Genomic DNA, 20793 nt, shown 5'->3' with positions numbered 1-20793 from the left:
AGGGAAATAGGAGCCCCTGAATCCCAATGACTGGTCTTATCCCATCTCCCAGCCCTGGGAGAAGTTGAAGGGTATTTCCTCCCACTCACCCTACCTGGTCACAGTCTCTCCAACCCCATCGGTCGATAGTTTTACATAAATAAGAGGATAACTGAATTCTCAACCAGATTCTTTTCTTGCGATTAACTGGAGGACAATATACTTTCTTCATTGATAAAAATAAACTGACCACCTCGTATTCCAGAGATCTACAATTTAACAAAATGAGTTCAAAGTCTCTTGAGAAAAGAAATAAGCCCTGGTCTCATGGAATCCACACAGCACTAAAAAATAGAAAAGTTAAGGAGGGAAATGAGGTTCCCCTGAGAGTTATACTGAGGATAAGGTAAAACTTTGAAGATACAGTTTGATTTTTCTTAAATAGCCGCTTACAAGTTTCTCACAGAGTCAGTTAGGATATCAGACTTGCGTTTGAGGGGAAACATTTTAAACACACTCCTGTCTGAGTAAAGGGCAATTCGGCCCTTCCTGGTTGGTCAGATTTCAAACGGAAATGGCAGCAGCCTTTAGTTCTTCCAAGCCTTGGGTGCTTGTGCAAAGCCCTGTGTGTGTTTGTGCTTCAAGTATGCAAGGAATGTAGAAAATCTGCAGAGCTCTTATTTGTGCAGGGTCACTCGTGGGTGTCTGGGGTAGTTAGGTCAGTTTAACTTATTAACATGAGTTTTCTCTTTCCTTTCCAGCCTCTTCCAGGTGAAACACAAAGTTGGGAAAGTTTAACTTGGTCTTTCCAGGAAGGTGTCCAATTGCCTAGTAGTTACAGTGGACATTTAATAGGTAACGCTCCCCAGCAGAAGGCACTGAATGATGGCTCATCCTTCTCTGAGAGTTATGGTTTGGGGAGAACCTCTGACCCCAGAGACCCCACTCCCACCTTGGGCCCCACTCAGCTCTACGAGAAATGCGATTTGTCCAATAGTCGGGTCTCCAGCAGCCAGGACCTGCTTCAGCCTCCTGTCTCTGGAGTCTTCTCTGATTACAGTGATCTGCAAACATGGAATAAGAATGTTGCTTTGGGGAGAAATCCTTCCAATGACAACAGTTGTCCCAGTTACCCTTTTCCTCTGACCAGCTGGCCTTACGACTTCTCCCCTTCCCAGAGCTCTTCAGAACCCTTTCTCCAGCAGATTCCCATGGAACCACCAAACGCCAAAACTAACTGTCACCCCTTCTGGCCAAATCAAGGGGGTGAACTTTATGAAGAGAAGGTGCATGTGGATTTTAACAGCTACCACCCTTCCACCACTTGCCATTCACCTCAGGAAGACCCCTTTCTCCTCACCTACACCGCTCAGCCCCATCATCAATATTCTCTACCTGGCAAGAGTAGCAAATGGGATTTTGATGAAGAAATGAGGTACATGGGCTTGGATCACTGCAACAACGAAATGCTTCTAAATCTCTGTCCTTTAAGATGATCCAAATCGGGAGACTTGTGCACTGCCGGTGGAAATGTCATTTCGTGCAGCCTCTGTGGCAAACAGTATGGAGGTTCCTGAAAAAATTAAAAGTAGAACTACCATATGATCCAGCAATCTCACCTCTAGGTATATATCTGAAGGAAATGAAATCACTATCCCGAAGAGTTATCCGCACCGCCATGTTCATTGCAGCATTATTTACAATAGCCAAGACATGGAAACAACCTAAGACAGATGAATGGATAAAGACAATGTGGTGTGTATATGTACACACAATGAAATACTATTGAGCCATAAAAAAACAGGAATCACATCATTTACAACAACACGGATGGACCTTGAGGGCATTATGCTGAGTGAAATAAATCAGAGAAGGAAAGACCAATACTGTATGAACTCGCTTACATGTGGAAAATTTAAAAACCCGAACTCATAGAAATAGAGATCAGATTTGTGGTTGCCAGAGGCGGAGGGTGATGGGTGGGAGAACTGGGTGAAAGTGATCAAAAGGTAGAAACTTCCAGTTTTAGATAAATAAGTTCTGGAGATGTAATGTACAGCATGGTGACTATGGTTAACAACACCGTATTGTATATTTAAAAGTTAAGAAGAGAATGGATCTTAAAAGTTCTCATTACAAGGAAAAAAAAATATAACTGTGTGGCGATGGATATCAACCACTTATTGTGGTAAACATTTTGCACTATATACATATATCAGGGCATTATGTTGTACACCTTAAACTTATACAAGGTTATATGTCAGTGATATCTCAATAAAATTATATCTCAGTAAAACCGGGGGAGAAAAATGATCGAAATCTTTTATAGCCATTTAAAAAGCTGTTTTGGGAAATGGCTGAAAGAATTTCTTTAGGAAATGGTTTTCAAAAGGTAACCACAGATAAATCAGAATCATGACAACGAGCAGAAGGCAAGACTTCTCTCTTCACACAAGTGATCTGTTGGCCTGTCCTCCTCCTTTGTAGTACTATAGGGGTACTAGAAGTACTAGAGTACTCCTCGGGAGTACTAGAATATTGGAATACTCCTTGGGAGTACTAGAGCACTCCTCGGGAGTACTAGAATATTGGAATGCTCGGGAGTACTAGAGTGCTCCTCGGGAGTACTAGAATATTGGAATACTCCTCGGGAGTACTAGAGCACTCCTCGGGAGTACTAGAATATTGGAATGCTCGGGAGTACTAGAGTACTCCTCAGGAGTGCTAGAGTACTAGGACAGTTTTCAGGAGTGCTAGAGTACTCCTCAGGGAGAACTGAAAACTTGTCCCATCTGTGGCAGGAAATGTCCTCTGCTATTTTTTTCCTCCACAATATTTGGGGTTCTCAGCACCTCAACTGCATTATCGGTTGCATTTTCAATGTCCTTGGAATCATCTCAAACAGAGCAGACATGAAAGGCCCGGGATCTCATCTACGCCTTCTTGGAGACAGAATGAAGGAAGGGAGAGAGTGAAAGAGTTTCAGAGGAGCAGAAAGACGAAGATGCTACCACTGAAGTGATAGTACTTTGTCTAGTATGAAACTTGTGGGGTTGGTTTATGAAACATGTGTCCCCTAGTTGATTTCTAAGATTCGTCAAGACACGGGCTATGACCCAACTGCGTTTCCTGAACACAAAGAGCAGCAGAATCGAACAGCTGCATGAAGAGACTTTCCAGTGGCACCAGATGGTCTCCTTTCCTTCTTCTTCCTCCTCAACGTCTGCCATGAGAGCCTCCGTTTTGTCCCATTTACCTTCATTTTTACAGTGCCTAATGGCACCAGGCTCAAAATATGTGCTTGAGAAATGTTTGCTTAGAAGAGTCCTTGTGTAATGAACATGGCCGTGGTCAGGCAGCTGTACTTGAATGCCAGTACCTCTTTTTTGCTAAAGTAATTTACAAAAAGGTGAGCCTAGACATAGAATCTGGAAAGAACCATACAATCAGCAAACATTTTCAAAATAAATGCTTTTTTCTATTTGAATGGTGACAAATGCACATGATACAAAACTGGTTCCTAGTCTCCTTCTTAAGGCATCATTGACTAGTTTCTTGTCTGTTTTCCAAAGATTAGAGATATTTTCTGCATACAGTAGTCCCCCACTTATCCGTTGGGGGGGCGTGCGTTCCAAGACCAGTGGATGCCTGAAACCATGGAGAGTACTAGTACTGAACCCTATATATGCTATGTTTTTTCCTATATATACATACATACTGATGGCAAAGTTTAATTTGCAAATTACGTTCAGTAAGAATATCTGAATTGCCAGCATCATTACTCTTGCACTTTGGGATCATTATCAAGTAAAATAAGGGTTACTTGAACACAGGACTGTGATACTGCAACAGTTGATCTGATAACTGAGACGGCCATCAAATGACTAACTGTTGGGGAGCATATACAGTGTGGAGGCCTTGGACAGAGGGATGATTCTTGTACTGGGTGGGAAGGAGCCAGACGGAGAGAGAGTTCATCACGCGACTCAGTGCACAATTTAAAACTTATGAATTGCTTATTTCTGGAAGTTTCCATTTAATATTTCAGACTGCAGTTGACCACAGGTAATTGAAAGCACAGAAAGCAAAACCATGGATAAGAGGGGGACTGCTATATATGTAAGTGGTATCATACTAGATTCATTTCTAACATGACTTTTGCCATTTTCGGACACAATTTGGACATCAGATCCTTATAAGGATAAAGGACCACAAATACCTCAGTTTTAATGGTTCGTAATACGTTAAATGATTATAATTAATTTAGTCCCCTACTGATAAAAATTTAGATTGGTTTGAATCTAGTAAATTATTTTGTCTAAGTATATAAATTTATATATTCAGTTTAGCAGAGTTATAAAGCAAATGCTAGTATAAGCACCATCCAGGCCAAGATATAGAACTTACTGGCATTTCAGAAGGTCCCCAGTAGCACCTCACATGGGTCAGAATGTCCATCATGAAAAAGTCTACAAACAATAAATGCTGGAGAGGGTGTGGAGAAAAGGGAACCCTCCTACCCTGTTGGTGGGAGTGTAAACTGGTACAGTCATTGTGGAAAACAGTATGGAGGTTCCTCAGGAAACTAAAAATAGAATTACCATATGATCCAGCAATGCCACTCCTGGGAATATACCAGGACAAAACTGTAATTCAAAAAGATACATTCACCCCTATGTTCATTGCAGCACTGTTCACAATAGCCGAAACATGGAAGCAACCTGAATGCCCATCAACAGATGAATGGATACAGAAGATGTGGTAAAGAAGGTCCCCTGACTGCAGCCCTCAATTCCACCCTCTCCTGATCACAAGCCCCTTCCTGCATCCCGAAGGTGATTGCTGAGGTGGCTCTTTATATTTTTACTACCTTTATATGTATTACTCAACAATAGTTTGATTTTGGCTTTTGGGGGAGAACCTAACAAACAGAGTCACATGGTGTACTGTTAAAAACGTATTGAACTATAATGTACATACAAAAGAGTGCACGGTCATAGCCTAAGCTCAGTAAATTGTCACAAGAACACAGCAGTCTGGCCACCACCAAGTGCAAATTCTCTCATATCTTCTTTTTCTGCTCAACATTGTGTCCAGAAGAATCATCATATTGTTGTGTATAGCTGTACTTTGTTATTTTCATTGCTGCATTAAATTTATTTATTTGCACCTAAAATGCCTTTCCTCCATGCTCTAAGACAGGTGTCTCTGCTTGCTAAACATTTTGCCTTAAAATTCTAGGAATTTTGTCTGATAAAAAGTGTCTGATGTAATTCACCTCCCCTCAGAGAGCCCCAGGAGTTTGCATCTCCCCACCCTGCGTGGTCCTTGAGTATAAACAACCGATTAGAGACCTATAACCATTGGATCTGAGGGTTTGAACAAAGTTTAAAGGTCACTTGTGCAAATATCTGAACAGACATGAATCTCCTTTACAGCTTCCCAAACAAAAGCTTATCCAGCATGTGTTTGTATCTTTGCAGAGAAGAGAAATTCTTTCCTTCAGAACATAATCAGCATAGTAATTTCATCAAGTGCTTTGAATTCAGGTCATTTCAAGGATGCCTTACTGTTCCCTGAGGACAGGGAAAAAATATTAGGTCTTCAGTTGAAAAATATTAAAAGCCTTACATACACCCAGGCATCCAAGTCTGTGTTAAGTCAGAAAGCCAAGCGAAGGACCCTGAAAATGCTATAGTCCTTACTCTTAAGATGCAGTTGTCAAAACAACCTAACATTTGCACTGACCACAATACATGGAATTTCAAACTTTTGGACAGAATCCAAAGTACTTTTTAGATTAGGGACCGTCTGGCAGCCACAGCGATTACAAAGAAAGGCCTTTAAATTAGGCTCTGTTGAATATTCAAAAGGCCAAAAAAGGAAAGGACAGGCTTAGGGTGGAGCAGGCTGTGGGATGAAGCCATGGGCGTGGAGGAGTCTCCTGGGTCTGGGAGGCTCCCCCTGCACCTCAAGAAAGTGTCAAGGAACAGCCACTGCGTGGGTGGGAACTTTAGTTTCTATTTGGTCCAAGGCTTTCTGGATATTTCAAACATTTCACATCTACTAAACTAGGCACTCTACCCTCCCAAACCTTTTTCTCTAGAAAACGACAGTCTTGATATTTATCAAAGCAAGAACATGTACATAGCTTGAAACATCAGATAGCACCACCAAACTTTTAACGAATAACAGCCATCTCTACCCATCCCTCCCCACTCCCAAGTCCTTTCCCCACACTCCACTTTTTAATTCTTTTAGCTGATGGCATTTTGTTTAGGTGTTGCCAGCCTCTAAGTGGCCTTGACTCCAGATGGTGCCTTAACAGCCATCGCTGCCTCTTGTCAACCAGCCCTACCAGTAGGGGTCAAAGTTAAACTGGACCTGGACATTAGGGCTTGGTTGGAAGCTGACTGTCTTGGTGGCCATCTGGGTGCCTCCAAGCTCACAGCATGAGTGAGATGGGGAGACTTCAGGAGTGGGTGAGGGAGACGTAGAGATGAGACTTGTGCTTGTCAAGGGGGATGGGGGCAGGGAGAGGGTTGGACTAGGTGTTTGGGTGTGGTAGGTGCAAACTATTACATTTAGAATGAATAAACAACAAGGTCCTACTGTATAGCACAGGGAACTACATCTAATCTCCTGGAATGAACCATATGGAAAAGAATGTTTAAAAAAGAATATATATGTGTGTGTGGCTATCACTTTGCTGTACAGCAGCGACTGACACAACACTGTAAGCCAGCTATACTTCAATAAGAAAAAAAAGAGTGGGTGAGGGGAGGGTTGGGGGAGATGGAATGGAGGATAAATAATTGCACGTGGTGACTGAAGAAAAGAGGATGGAATGAATTTTAAAACCAGAACCAACTCCCCAATTCTCATTCTGTTCAAAATAGAAAGAATCATGGTCCATTTTCTGACCAGAATCTCTCCCTTAAAATGGGAGCATTGGCTTCCCTGGTGGCGCAGTGGTTGAGAGTCCGCCTGCTGATGCAGGGGACACGGGTTCGTGGCCCGGTCCGGGGGGATCCCACGTGCCGCGGAGCGGCTGGGCCCGTGAGCCATGGCCGCTGAGCCTGTGCGTCCGGAGCCTGTGCTCCGCAATGGGAGAGGCCACAACAGTGAGAGGCCCGCATACCGCAAAAAAAAACAAAAACAAAAACAAAATGGGAGCATTGTCCTATGAGAACAGGAGGCTTTTGGCCCAGGGTGATTTCAGTGGTTTATCCTCTCATCCTGCAAATATCTGGAGGATTCCTCCAGAGCAGTTTTTTTTTTTTCTTCATCAGGAGAGAAGAAACATACCTGACTTGTTTCTTTTTCTAGCTTCGTTTGCCTTGCTAAGAAAAAAATTATTTTGGAAATCTAAGCATCCTCTGCTAAGCCTTGGGGTTGTTTATCTGTCACAGAGAACTTGTGTTCCTTTTGGTACAAAATAAAATACAAGAATCGGCAGTAACCAGGAGACACAGGGTTCTTTGAGCTGACGCAGGCTGAGATCTACAACCTGGGAGTTCTCATTCCTTCAAGTTCCTTTCGTGTGACCTCATACCAGCAATTTTCTCCTTGTGCAAACAATGGCACAGAACACTGTCCTCTTTACCCTGAGAGAGTAAAGAGCTTGTGTCTAGTTCCCTGTCTGTTCGGGCTCTTCATATGTCCTCAACAGACCTTCCATGGACTGGCCTTTTCCTACCTCTTGGAACCATTTGGTTTTGTTCTGGTTATAAGGCAAATGGAAAACATCCTTTGAGGAACTCAAGTCTATGAGCTGTTGAGACTCCATCCTGAGATGCTGAAAGCTGTTCATGAAGGCTGGGAGAGAAGGTTAAATACTCTGAGACTTTAAAAAATAATTCTTATTTTTTTATACAATTTTAAATGTTACACTCCATTTATAGTTATTACAAAATATTGGCTGCATTCTCCATGTCGATACATCCTTCAGTCTGTCTTACACCCAATAGTTTGTACCTCCCACTCCCTCCCCCCTGTAGTGCCCCTCCCCCTCCACTGGTAACTATTAATTTGTTCTCTAGATCTGTGAGCTGCTTCTTTTTTTTTGTATTCACTGGTTTGTTGTATTTTTTAGATTCCACGTATAAGTGATGTCATACAGTATTTGTCTTTCTCTGACGTATTTCACTTAGCATACTGCCCTCCAACTCCATCCAGGTTGCTGCCAATGGCAAAATTTCCTTCTTTTTTATGGCTGAGTAGTATTCCACTGTGTGTGTGTGTGTGTGTGTGTGTGTGTGTGTGTGTGTGATCTCTCACATCATCTTTATCCATTCTTCTGTTGATGGAACTTCCCTGAGACTTTCTATTGAGAGCATAGAATGTGCCAGAAGTTGTGCCAATCTATACACTACCTTATTTAATCCTCAAAACAATGATGTAGAAAGTGTGATTGTCTTTGTTCCACAAACAAGAAAACTGAACTCTGAGATGTTAAGTAACTCAGAAGGACACCCAGGAGACAGTGCAGAGTAAGGTTTAGTTAAGAGAATGAGCCTCCAAGGGGGTGGGGAACTGGGAGATGTTGGTCAAAGTGTACAAATAAGTTCTGGGGATGTGGCACACAGCAGGCAAGGTAGACTTCAGGGCAAACTGCTAGTATGATTGACCGTCCCTGACACCCAAGCAGGTGAGCTTAAGTCACATCTGAGTTACACCTGTCACTCAGTGCTGAGAGGACTCAGGGCTGCAGCTGGGCACCCACAACATCCAGTGACATTCACTGAGGCGCCACCATGAGGGCCTGGCAAAGCCACCCCACCTCCACAATACTCCACGGTGTCCCCAAGGTTCCCATACAAACACACGCGCCTTTGTGCATTAGTTGCCATGCTATCTCCAGCAGGATGCTTCATCAGAGTCACCGTGGCTTCTCCTGCTGCATTTTATTGGTGCTGTGGTAGCAAAAGCTGCCAGGGCTTAACCATAGGATGGAGACACAGCACTCTGGGCTAATGTGAAGAATTCTTGGCGGGGATGTGGAAACGTGCTTTGGATGAATAGAGATCAAAAGGCTGACTTTAATGATAGCTTCCTTAGAAATGCTTGGCATTTCGCAGAAGCCTTCAAAGCCTGGCATAGTCTGCATGGCTAAGTAATTGTCCTATAAGCAGAAAGCTGAAGCCGTCTCTCTCTTTGGCTTCCGGTTTCTTGGGCCAAAAGCCCATCATCAGGACATAGATGAGATGTGGGCTGGGCAGCTTGCTTTGGGCTCTTAGTGACCCTGCAAGATGTGCTCTTTTTATGGCCCCGATCTTTTTCTTCTTTTAATTAATTAATTAAAAAACACTTTTCTCCTAAGCCTTCTGATGGGTAGGGCATGTCAGAATAATAGAAATTAAAACAAAGAGATGAAATATAACACTTTGAGAGTGTCCAGCGGGAGTAGATTGTTTGTAATTATTTAATTATTCGTTGGCTGGGGGCAAATCAGGGAAGACTTCCAGAAAGAGGAGTAGAACTTTCAAGGTAGAGCTGGAGGAGCTGGGAGAAAAGGAATTCCAGAGCCAGCAGAGCAAAGATGCAGGGGCAGGGAGGTGCCTCAGGTGTCCTGGTAACCAGAACTACTCTTGGCTAGCTGAAGGCATGAGCAGGAAGGACCACTGGAAAGGTAGGTCATTATCTAGTCATTCCGAGCCTAGAGTGCAAAGCTCATGATTTTGGATTTAGCCTGGACCCTGGAGGTCAAACACTGGCTGATTTCATTCATCCTGCAGATGGCTTTTGTTTGGCCTGTATAGCATGTGTGTGTCTTTTAAATTTGATCCAAATTTTAAAAATATGGACATTTCACACACAAACCAGCTTCTCTTTAAACATGGGAAGATCTGGCTTCAAGGAGACAGTCAACAGGAGCCTAGTAGCTGATTCCCTTTCAGGTAAGCCACACAGGGACCCGCTAGCAACTGTCTACCCGCCTGGCCCACTGTGACTCATTTGTGACCCCCTGCGGACCCTACCACAGAGAGGAGGGCCGTGCAGCATTGCGTGATGCCAGCTGGTATAGTCATGGGCACTAAACTTGTAATTTTCTCTTGACTCTTTTAGGTAATTTCTCTGGCTCTTCTGGCTACCCCTTTTAGGTTGCTCCTGGTTAGAATTAGGAAATCATTGAAATTTGTCCAACATACTATCAAGGATTTCCCATGATCTTCCACACCTTTCCTTTTTTTTTTTTTTTTTTTTTTTTTTTTTTTTTTTTTTTTTTTTTTTTTTTTTTTTTTTTTTTTTTTTGCGGTACGGGGGCCTCTCACTGTTGTGGCCTCTCCCATTGCGGAGCACAGGCTCCGGACGCACAGGCTCAGCGGCCATGGCTCACGGGCCCAGCCGCTCCGCGGCACGAGGGATCCTCCCGGACCAGGGCACAAACCCGTGTCCCCTGCATCGGCAGGCGGACTCCCAACCACTGCGCCACCAGGGAAGCCCCACATCTTTCCTTTTATATCAGCCTTTGGAGCATCACTGCCTTCCATTTATTTCCCCTGAGCTACCCAAAGCCTGACCGCTACTCTAGATGTCCAGACCCTTGCCTGTGTTAAGAGCAGTCTTATGCATTGGTCAGTGAGGAACAGAGGGTAATTATGTGCCACCCCAGTCCTGCACCCAGGGCAGGCATCGTTAATCAATCAATTCTGGCATGCTTCCCTGAGTTCAGACTCAGCATCAGAATCTTTCTCAACTGCACTTCAGGCAATCCCTACCAATCGATCAAGTCCAGTCATAGATTTGACATAATCTGACTTGCCCCAGGATAAGAGGATTTCTGATATAAACTGCCCAGTTGAGATAGGTCACAAGTATAGTCTTAGGGCTTTTTTCTCTTTCAAGATTTATGATTTTAGGATCTTCTTTCTGGGGGCTCCCAGTCATCGAGCTATTTCCCCCACCTACCTGAGTGTTACTGTTCTTTTAGATAATCCTAGGCGATAATAGTTTCCTTTTATAAAAGGCTATTTTGTGCCAGGGCTTAAGATGTGTAGTATTTTGCTGTCATGGCAACCCTGCAGCTAGTTATCATTATGCCTAGTTTACAAATAAGGCTCCAGGTGTTTAAGTGAATTTGACTACGATAATAAGTGCTGGTAAGGGTGGATGTTCAAACCCACAGCTATCCAGCTCCAAAGTCCAGCGTGTTTCTACCCTTTTACGCAATTTCCTTACTTCTCCCTTCAAGTTCTGAGTTAGGGGAAAACGTTACTCCTTCACATCTTGAGGAATAAGATCCTTTCCTTCCTACTCAGATTCCAGGGACTCAAAGGAATCATGCTTAGGTCTGAAGGATGCTTAGCCAAAAGACCCTTAATCTAGAGAAGCCCCAATGTTTGTAGCTACCACTTGCTCCGAACGGTACAAGCGCCTATTACTGGAGGCTTGACTTGGGAGCCCCAGGCAAGGAACTCCTCCTCTGACACGTTGCTGGTCGAGAAGTCCACAGAGGCCGCCCCTCCACTGCTTTCCGGCCCTACATTGATGAGGATGGTCTGACTGGGAGTTGGCTCACATTTACCGAGCACCTACGATGCATCAGGCTCTGTGCTAGGCGCTCTGAGCGCAGGTCCTTTGATCCAGTTGATGGTCTTTGAACCACACCATGTCACAGTGCTCCAAATAAACCCACTCCTCTAGATGACCACACAGAGTAGGTGTCCACAGATGAGAACAAAGAAGGCACAAGGCAGGAGACTTGGCTTCTAGCCACACACTTGGAGGGAATGAAAGTCATAAGGCAAAAAGAAGACATCTCTCGGCAACTGTCCTCAGTTACCTGGGATTCTGAACAGAATCCCAGCTACGGATGTGAGAATGAATCAAGAACAGACATGAGAAAAGTAGAAACTAACGAAGAGCAGAAATCAGCACTCCTTCATGCTGTCGGTGATGCCTCACACCAAAGTCTCCATCAGCCAAGTGCAGACTTGGTGACGTTCTGAGGGAAATTAGCAGGGCCCAAAGCAGTCAATTCACACACTAGGAAACCAAAGGCGTTTTCTTCTTTTCTGTCAAGAGGAAGAAAAATAGATCGGAACAAATAACCTCATTCAAGTGAAATCTGATGAAAAGCTGGTTGCAGGGCCTTGGCAATGCCTGGTATGTACAGTGACCATCCATCCCCACTTGCCCAGGACAGTCCGTGTTATGTTGGTTGTCTCAGTGTAATTACAAAACACACTCCTCTTTCCCCTAAAAAGTGTCCTGATTTTGACAATAACCTGACTGTACAGTCAATTTGCTTTCATAGCAGGTTTCAACTTAACTGCCCCTTTGGCCTGCGCACAATATATTGGGTTGAATATTTCCAGTGTTCAAGGAAAATTTAGTCTGCACAGAAATCCATGTTGTCAGAAAGAAGCCTGTGCTGCTGATGAAATTTCCATTCTTCCCCCTCAATCTGCTGTGTGCACACACACGCAGCATCTGCTGTCAGTCAAATCTTGGATCAGTCTTGCAAGCTTTTATGAATCTCAATTCCACGACTAAATGTCTATTAGAGTCACAGGCAGAAGGTGCAGATATGGAAGCTTCGAGTGGATTTAGGGCTGATGCAGCAAATATCTGTACTGGGCAGAAGACTGGGAAGTAGGGCTCGGGGCCTCCCAAAGTATGCAATAGTTATAAGAAATCAGGCCGCGTGTGTGTCAAAAGCGGAAAGGCGGGTCTCTCTTGTGCCCCTTTCCATCTTGTCTACCTCCTAACCCGACCCCAGACTCATCGCAGGAGCCCTTTTCTGTTCATTCCGAACAGGATATTCAGTTTCCTCCTGCAGCCGAGATAAGTTTTAAAGCGGGACAGTAACAGTGCCTACTTCCCCGGGATCGTGCAAAGATTTTAAAATAAAGTAATACATGTAAAGCCTGGCACATATTGTTCAACAAAGATCAGATACTATTGTTATTATTACTCTTGTAACATGGTGTATCATCTTCCTTCTTTGATTATTTGTTCCTTTCAGCAGGCGGGAGTCAGGGCTCTGTGGTCAGGGTGGCATCTCATTTTGGATACACACCTTGTCTTAGTTCCTATCACGTGCAGCTTTGAAGGTCAATCAGCGGGCCGTGGAACGCCCCATTTTCCTGTGAGTGTGAAAACCACCTCCCTCCCTCACACTGACGAGAAAAAGAAGCAAACTTTAAAAGAGTGGGACAAGAGCATCACCTAGTGGCAAAAGCATAGTTCATTCATTTGAAAGAAGAAACGTAGTGTTGACTACTATATATAAAAGATAACTAATGAGAACGTACTGCATAGCACAGGAGCACTATTCGGTGCTCTGTGATGACCTACATGGGAATGGAGTCTAGAAGAGAGTGCATATATGTATATATATGGTCGATTCACTTTGCTGTACGGCGGAAACTAACAACATTGTAAATCAATGATACTCTAATTTAAAAAATAAAAAAAAATTAAAAAGGTAGTGTTGAAAGACCCGTGGAATGTCTGCTGCTCCCTAGGGGTTAATGTTCACAGCACAGAGGTGCTTTGGGATCAGGAATTGAAGAGAAAGAGCCCCTGTCGTAGAAGAACCCAGAGTTTTATTGAGGGACACTGACATGTACAAAAATTAGAATAGTGTGATACCTGCTGGGATGGCGGAAACGTGGGGTGTTTTGAAAACGCAGAAAAGGAACACTTGCTGGTGGAATCAAGGAATGTGTCACAGAGGCGCTGAGCCTAAGATTAAGTGGGAGCTAATTAGCTCCGGTCTTGGCTCACCCATCCCAGCGAGGTTGAGCATGGCACACGGCATCCACCGGCTTACACCCAGCGAGGCTGAGCATGGCACACGGCATCCACCGGCTTACACCCAGCGAGGCTGAGCATGGCACACGGCAACCACCGGCTTACACTTTCCTGTGACATGCCCACATTTCTCATTTCTCAGATTGCTGCAAAAAGCCAAACTAAATGGAACTTTTTTTTCCCTAAACACACACCGGATGGGAGGTTTTCATCTTTTTTGGCTGCACCACACATCACATAGGATCTTAGTTCCCTGACCAGGGTTTAAACCTGCACCCCCTGCATTGGAAGCGTGAAGTCTTAACCACTGGACCACCAGGGAAGTCCAGTTTTCATCTTTAACATAACATATATTAGCTTTTTAAAGGGCCTGCCCCACATTGAATTGTGGGAACTTACAAAGCATCTTTTTTTCCCCAGCTGCGTCGGGTCTTCGTTGCTGCACGCAGGCTTTCTCTAGTTGCAGTGAGCGGGGGTTACTCTTCGTTGCAGTGTGTGTGCTTCTCACCATGGTGGCTTCTCATTGCAGAGCACGGGCTCTAGGCGCACGGGCTGCAGTAGTTGTGGCTAACAGGCTCTAGGCACGCCGACTTCAGTAGCTGTGGCGCACGGGCTTAGCTGCTCTGGGGCATGTGGGATCTTCCCGGAACAGGGATTGAACCCGTGTCCCCTGCATTGGCAGGTGGATTCTTAACCACTGCACCACCAGCTGAGTCCCCGAAGCATCTTTTAATGTCACTATGAACTTGAAAGCAATCCTGGCTGCAGCTGTTGACTTCTGAAAGTACACAGGTACTCGACTCTAGCTCTATTTGAATCACCAAAACCGAACCTGAATCTGGTAGAGCTGTGCCAAATGCAAACTCTGAAATTACTTACAGCATTGTTGCTGGGGCAGTAACGTACAGTTCACTTGGCGGCTGGCCCTCTCCCAACTTTAGTTCTGGAAAGAGTTAGGCCTGGGTTTATATGATCCACTCCTGCTCTTTTACGAACAAAGACCATTGGCTGAGCTTGTTGAAGAGTTCTGGCCCTGAGGGAGTCACCCTTTCTCACCTAATGTCACATATCTGTAGGGGGTCTGGGTTAGGGTCAGAGTACAGATACTATAGTCTGTGGCTGTGTATGAAGACCAAGACGAAAGAGGCACTCATTCATTCATAAGCCTTCACTGGCTACCTTAGGATTGTTTATCATTCTGACATTTTAAAAAGACTGTCCAAATACATTTTCTTGAAAGAAACATTTATTTATGATCTTTACTGGTCAAAGTTTCAAACAAATCCAGAACAGGTGTTCACATTTTGAGCCTTTAGTGAGAGACACTACGTCACGCGTGAAATAAATGCTGATCCCGTGGGGTGCTCCCCTGACGCATTTAAATACTGGGCTGATCAGTCAGAAGACGACCTATGTGACAGAATCTGCTCAGAAATCTGCTTGAAAAAGGGCATGATTTAAATCCCATGTGGTTTTTCACAACATAAATGTACTGTAACTTATAATAATTTCAAAACAAACTCCCCAAGAATCAACTCTCTTTACATAAAAAAAATAATCAATTTATACTCTTCTTGAAAGAACTCCAACAATGTAAAATAAGTTCCAATTCCATATACATATAATATATGTACATTTATAACTTAGGTGCTCTGTTTCTCTATATACTTTTATCCATGCATCGCGGCAGGGGTGGATGTGAGGGCTACAGGGGCCTCTCGGAGAAGGCAGTGTAGCTTCTCACCCTGGCAAACAGCAGGGGCGTGTACATCTTGTCGATCTCGAAAGCTGTGACCGCAGTCTCTCCAGTTGATCTGGAAAGAAAGCACAGAATCACTCGTTACCAGGAGATATCAACTCATTTGAAATCCTTGCCTATTTTGGGGTGGTGGTGTGGGGGAGGAGTTTATTTTAGGCTTCAGCCTTTTTAAAATTTAATTCATGTCAGTCAATTCCAAATAATATAGTGTATTATAGAAAATTTGAAAAATTTAGAAAAATGTAAAGAAAAATCACTCATCATCCCATCACCCAGATACGGCCTCATGAAGCATTTCTTCCAGGCACTTCAAGCTTGCTATCAAACTTTACTGCTGAGATCATACTCTACTTGTCATCTTGCTTTTTTAAACATTATGACATAAGCATTTCCTCACGTCATTAAATACTCTTCAGAAGCCATTTTTGTGGCTGCATAGTATTTCACTGTCTGCTTATACCCCATTTACTGAATTCTCCTTTTGCTGGAGATGTAGGCTGTCTCAATATTTGGCAATTAAAAAGGATGTTGTGATATTTTTGAATATGAACAAAACAGATCCCTAAGAGTAGAATTTCTAAGTCAAAGGCTATAGACTTTGTAAAGCTCTTGTTAAAATGTATTTTAGAAAGAATTATAATCCTAGAAGGGAATTTAATGAGTTCATATTTGCATGATCAACAGCACAATTTCAGGTTGGAGGGGAAGCAGGTGACGAGTTACATTACCACAGCTTTTAATTTTCTCCTAAAAACAAAAAGGAGAAATAAACAAAAACATAAAATTCAAGTGACTTTACAGATACTATTATAAGGACGTCAATGTGATCATTAGCAGTTACAAATGACGTCACTTTTTTCTCTTAAGATGTGATGCTTTTCATTTGCTTGGTCCTACTTCTGGGTTTCGTTTCTTTCTTTGAAAAGAAAAAAAAAAAAAGATTCCACTTCACAAATTACTCAGAGAAGCAAAAAGAAGATAGTAGGACCAGGAGGTAAGGATGAGAAGAGAGAAAAATGCTCTTTCTCAGCTGTCAGGACCTCCCAGATGAGTGGGAAAAGTTATTCGTAAGATGGAAACATGACAGAGGAAGTTTTCAACAATGCGGTCAAGGTTGTGAAGGAGGCTAATGGAAGCTGACCTCACAACCTGCCTCTCAGAATTCTGATTTCAACTGGCATGCAGACCCTCGGGCACACACCGGTGTTCTTTCAAACCTAACAACAGCTAAGATCTGTATCCACACGAACTGACATTTCACTTTCCTAATTCCTTTTTTTTACTTTACTCATTTCTGCACTGTTCCTTTCTCACACTTTCTCATCTGTTCATTAATTATTTCATACAAGTAAATCCTAACTCATAGGACAAAGAACTTTAAATAGGAACCACTAATAGATTTGGCTTTGGAACACACGAGATCTTTTCAGCAGACTTACTTTCCTAACTACAACTTATTTTAAATCTGGGTATAATCCCTGGGGATAAACCAAATGGAAATAAGGTGAAAAATGATTAAGACTGAAACATAGGAGAAGAAAAAAGGTCTTGGTGCTTTACAACTGCCTTGAGTAAGCCAACGAATAAAGTCACGCACGGACAGCTTAGTGACCAGGCACCATCCACGCACGGAAGCTGCTCTCAACCCCACAGGGTAGGTGCCCACTCGCATCACCATGGGCAGTGGGCAGGAGTTCTGAATGCTCCACTTCCTGGTCCACTTTTAGGTTTTTTCCAGTTGGCTGTTTCCTTGGTTTGCAGGATTATTATGCTGTGGTTTTGCTTTGTGATCGAACGTTCACTCTGAGGAATCAAACCCTATCTGAGTCCCTCAACTGAACAGGAAGGACAGACATATCTAGTCTGCAACCTTGGGATTTTTATTGCATTCACCTACTTGTAAGTAATATGACAAGAATGATGTATCCAGATGAGTTTGTTGAACCTCTGGTGGCCACTGGAACACAGCTGAAGCCCCACGTGAAAATTCTGATCGGCTTCTTGTACAGGGACACGGCGAAAATATCTGTATTTATAGTCAAGTGGTTTCTGTAAAAGAGGTGCATGAGCAACAGTGAGGCCTCACTTCACTGACAGAGACAGAGAGATGGATGGTGCTATACCTATACATGAATACCTCAGAAACATGTTAAGTTACATACTATCTGCACACAGTAAACAGCTACTTTGGTTATCGACTGAGAATGTGTACGAGTGCCTGGAAATACGCGAAGGACTCTAAACGCAGAAGGCTCTTCCCTCCATCATCACCATCTCAGTCAGTCGTCACAACATCCCCAGGTATGACGTGCGACCGCATCGCTGCCGTGTGATGGCCGACAGGATGAGGACCCAGGGCGGGCAGCCCAGGGCCAGTGTCAGAGATGCGAACTAAAGCTCCTGTCTCCCATCTCTAAGCCTAGTATTTCCTTCTACTCAAAAACACTTGGGAATTTTTAAAGAGGGCAAGTGATAAACTGGTGAAGGCTGCAGAAAAAGCACTGAGTATAACTGATCCTTTGCAATAACAGTAAAATAGTCAACAGAGAAATAGATGTGACAAGGTTCACTAGAATCACACTTCTGTAAATACTGCTAAAAACACAAGAATGTCACCACTATGCACGGCTTCACTGAGTCATATTCTGCAGAGAAAACTGGTCATCAGCATGGGAGTCCCTAAACTCTCTTATTAGATAAAATCTAAACAACTAAGGCCTCACGACTCCCCACCTCTGACCTCAGGAAACTCACGGCCAAGGTCACAGTGATAGCAAGCAACTCAGCCCCTCAGACTGTTGCCCTCGCTTCCAGGAGCCAGAGGGAGCCAGAGAAGCCAGAGCCGAGGGCCACAGGACTCACAGATGAAACCCGCCCTAACTATTCCCATACATGGTGCTGTGGGTGGGAGGGAGGGGGGTGTTTAACACAACAGAAACTTCATTCAAAGCACCAGGCAAGTATTTATTCTAACTACCTCACAACTGACTTCTTGAGTACACATTTACTGGTTTTCAACCAGGACTGAAAAAAGGCACACGCAGAAAAGCTGTGGAAAAAATTAGCCCCTTAATCTGTTAAGAGAATCTAAAATACTCTGGAATGTAACAATTCAGCCATCGTATTTGCTCGGCATTTTTTTTCCCCTTTTGTAACGACAGGAAGAAGGAAATTATCTCACTTCAGCTTATTCCCAGTATAAACTGAAATTCTAAAAATATCCTTGTGAAAGAATTATCTCTATGAGTCCGTTTAGGAAGAAAATCTCCTAGGATTCAAAATGAGAAAAGCAAAAACATAGTCATACATATATAACTGTACTAGTTATTTCACAGGAATAACTAATAGTTACTTTGGCTTTACGTCTTCATGCGGAAGAAACCTAGACCAGAAGAAGAAACTTGGAGAGAACCAATAAGTTGATCCAATAAAAAATAACTGTGTTTTAGAAACCCTCCGGCTCTCCTCAGAGATACGCTGTAAGTCAACACCCATTTTGTATAAATTACGAAAAGGTATTTTTTAACCTTTCTAATCAAGAATGCTTGAATGAGCAGGGTAAGAAAATTAAAAGGAAAACTGCCAATTCCACCTTGCATACTCACTTCTTCTTTCTTCTTAGTTATCACAGCAAATACTTTCGTCTGATTGTCTATATCTTGTGACAAGCGATAATGACCCAGTAGAATTGCATCAGTTCTAAAAATTAAAAAAAAACCCAACACTTTAAATCTATTAATCAGTAATGTGTATTTATTTAAGTAATCGAGAAGGTAATGGGTTAGTTAGAAGTGTTTATTCAACTTGCCTGAGGGCAATCAGCTAGGATGTGAGTAAGCCTAGTCTCCAAGGCCCCAGACCTACCAAGGGACATCTCTGCGGAGAGGCCCAGGGATCAGTTGTGTTTTTTCTTTTCTTTTGGCCGTGCTGCACACAGCTTGTGGGGTCCTAGTTCCCCAACCAGGGATTGAACCTGGGCCCTCAGCAGTGAAACTGCCAAATCCTAACCAATGGACTGCCAGGGAATTCCCGGGATTGGTACTTTTCACAAGTGCCCCAGATGACTGCTTCTTGAATCCAGTATTAAGTTACATAATCTGCAAGTTACCACCTAAAATTTGGACTGGATAGAAAACTACAGAAAGACACTACCTGGTATTCCTGGTTCTTAAACGCGGAACAATGGACTGGGGCTCCTCAGGTGTGGTCAGCATCATCACGTGGCCATCTGGGAAGAACCTTATGTACCTGTGGAACAAGGAAAACACCAAAACACCACATGCAAATGGAAAACACATCCTTATTTACTGGTACCGAAACCTATTTATTCATAGCTATGAAATCAAAATGGAAATACCGTGGGCCAAAGAAGTGGCAAAACATCATTGACACAAACATGACCTGTGAGGCCAGCAGAAGAGAACCAAAGCATTTGTGTGTTTTTCCCCAAAGCACTAACTAATGTCAAACGAAAGTGAGGCCCAATGCTATTACAGAGCAGTTACCATAGCTTACTCGTTTCTCAGTGACACTAGTATCTGGTGAACAATAAGCCTGAGTAACAGCACAAGCTATCTGACAAGGCAGAAGACACGGAGGAGCTCTAAAATGACTTTATAGTAATTCTTAGGTTTACAGCCCAGGAGGAATTAACTGATTTATCTTAACCTACTGGTTCTTTGAGTGCAGTTCCTGTTATAACACTGGATGAAAATACTGAGGGCCATTTTGTGGATAAATGCAAAAGCCAGAAAGAACAGATGTCCAATAACGAACGAACCAATACTTGGAGAGAGAGAATTTTTCACTCACTCAGTTTACTACAGTTGTACCTGTAATATTCCACTTGGTGCCAGGCTCTATAGAAACCATCAAGAGACTGTTCCCCTTGACGAATATACGTGGTTTTACTGATATACACTCCTATAAAAAGAAACAGGTTTTTTAAAAAGAACATAATAAAAAACTTTTACAACCATGTAACATGTTTCCAGTTTTGTTTTTATGGTGGTTTCCTCTAAATATACTTATAGTACTCAGCTCTGTTACAGAAAATTAAGACCGTGTATTTCTCAAAATCAGCACAACAGGTCACCACTGCTCTAAAGAGATCAACTTACCATCAAACCGAACACGCGGCCTTTCTAAAAACATCTCTCTCCAGGATGTATATGCAACAAGTTTAATACAGCTTCTGCCCCAAACTTTCAAGCAGGCCAAACGCCATATTTCAGGGTCTCTAGGTAATAAAAGCACAACATCAATACATATAACAGGTGAGTCCCTATCCGCAC

At 43.2% G+C, this 20793-nt stretch overlaps 2 protein-coding genes across 2 annotated transcripts in view; one reads left to right on the top strand and one right to left on the bottom strand.

Annotated features, from left to right (window-relative positions):
* The window catches only part of GCM1 (glial cells missing transcription factor 1), a 17193-nt gene extending 15718 nt beyond the window's left edge, over nt 1-1475 (top strand). The window contains exon 5 of the mRNA XM_007451933.1: nt 741-1475. Within this exon, the coding sequence (XP_007451995.1) occupies nt 741-1475 (735 nt within the window). The remainder of the gene's footprint in view (nt 1-740) is intronic.
* A 13970-nt stretch (nt 1476-15445) lies between these two features.
* The window catches only part of FBXO9 (F-box protein 9), a 26798-nt gene continuing 21450 nt past the window's right edge, over nt 15446-20793 (bottom strand). The window contains 6 exon segments of the mRNA XM_007451946.1: nt 15446-15554; nt 17397-17548; nt 19105-19198; nt 19652-19747; nt 20332-20422; nt 20620-20738. Of these exon segments, the coding sequence (XP_007452008.1) occupies nt 15446-15554; nt 17397-17548; nt 19105-19198; nt 19652-19747; nt 20332-20422; nt 20620-20738 (661 nt within the window).

This window comes from Lipotes vexillifer, unplaced genomic scaffold (genome assembly GCF_000442215.2).
Source record: "Lipotes vexillifer unplaced genomic scaffold, Lipotes_vexillifer_v1.1 scaffold147, whole genome shotgun sequence".
NCBI classification, from domain to species: domain Eukaryota; kingdom Metazoa; phylum Chordata; class Mammalia; order Artiodactyla; family Lipotidae; genus Lipotes; species Lipotes vexillifer.
The sequence above is the reverse complement of the archived record's forward strand: the minus strand, read 5'-3'. Positions and strand labels throughout refer to the sequence as shown.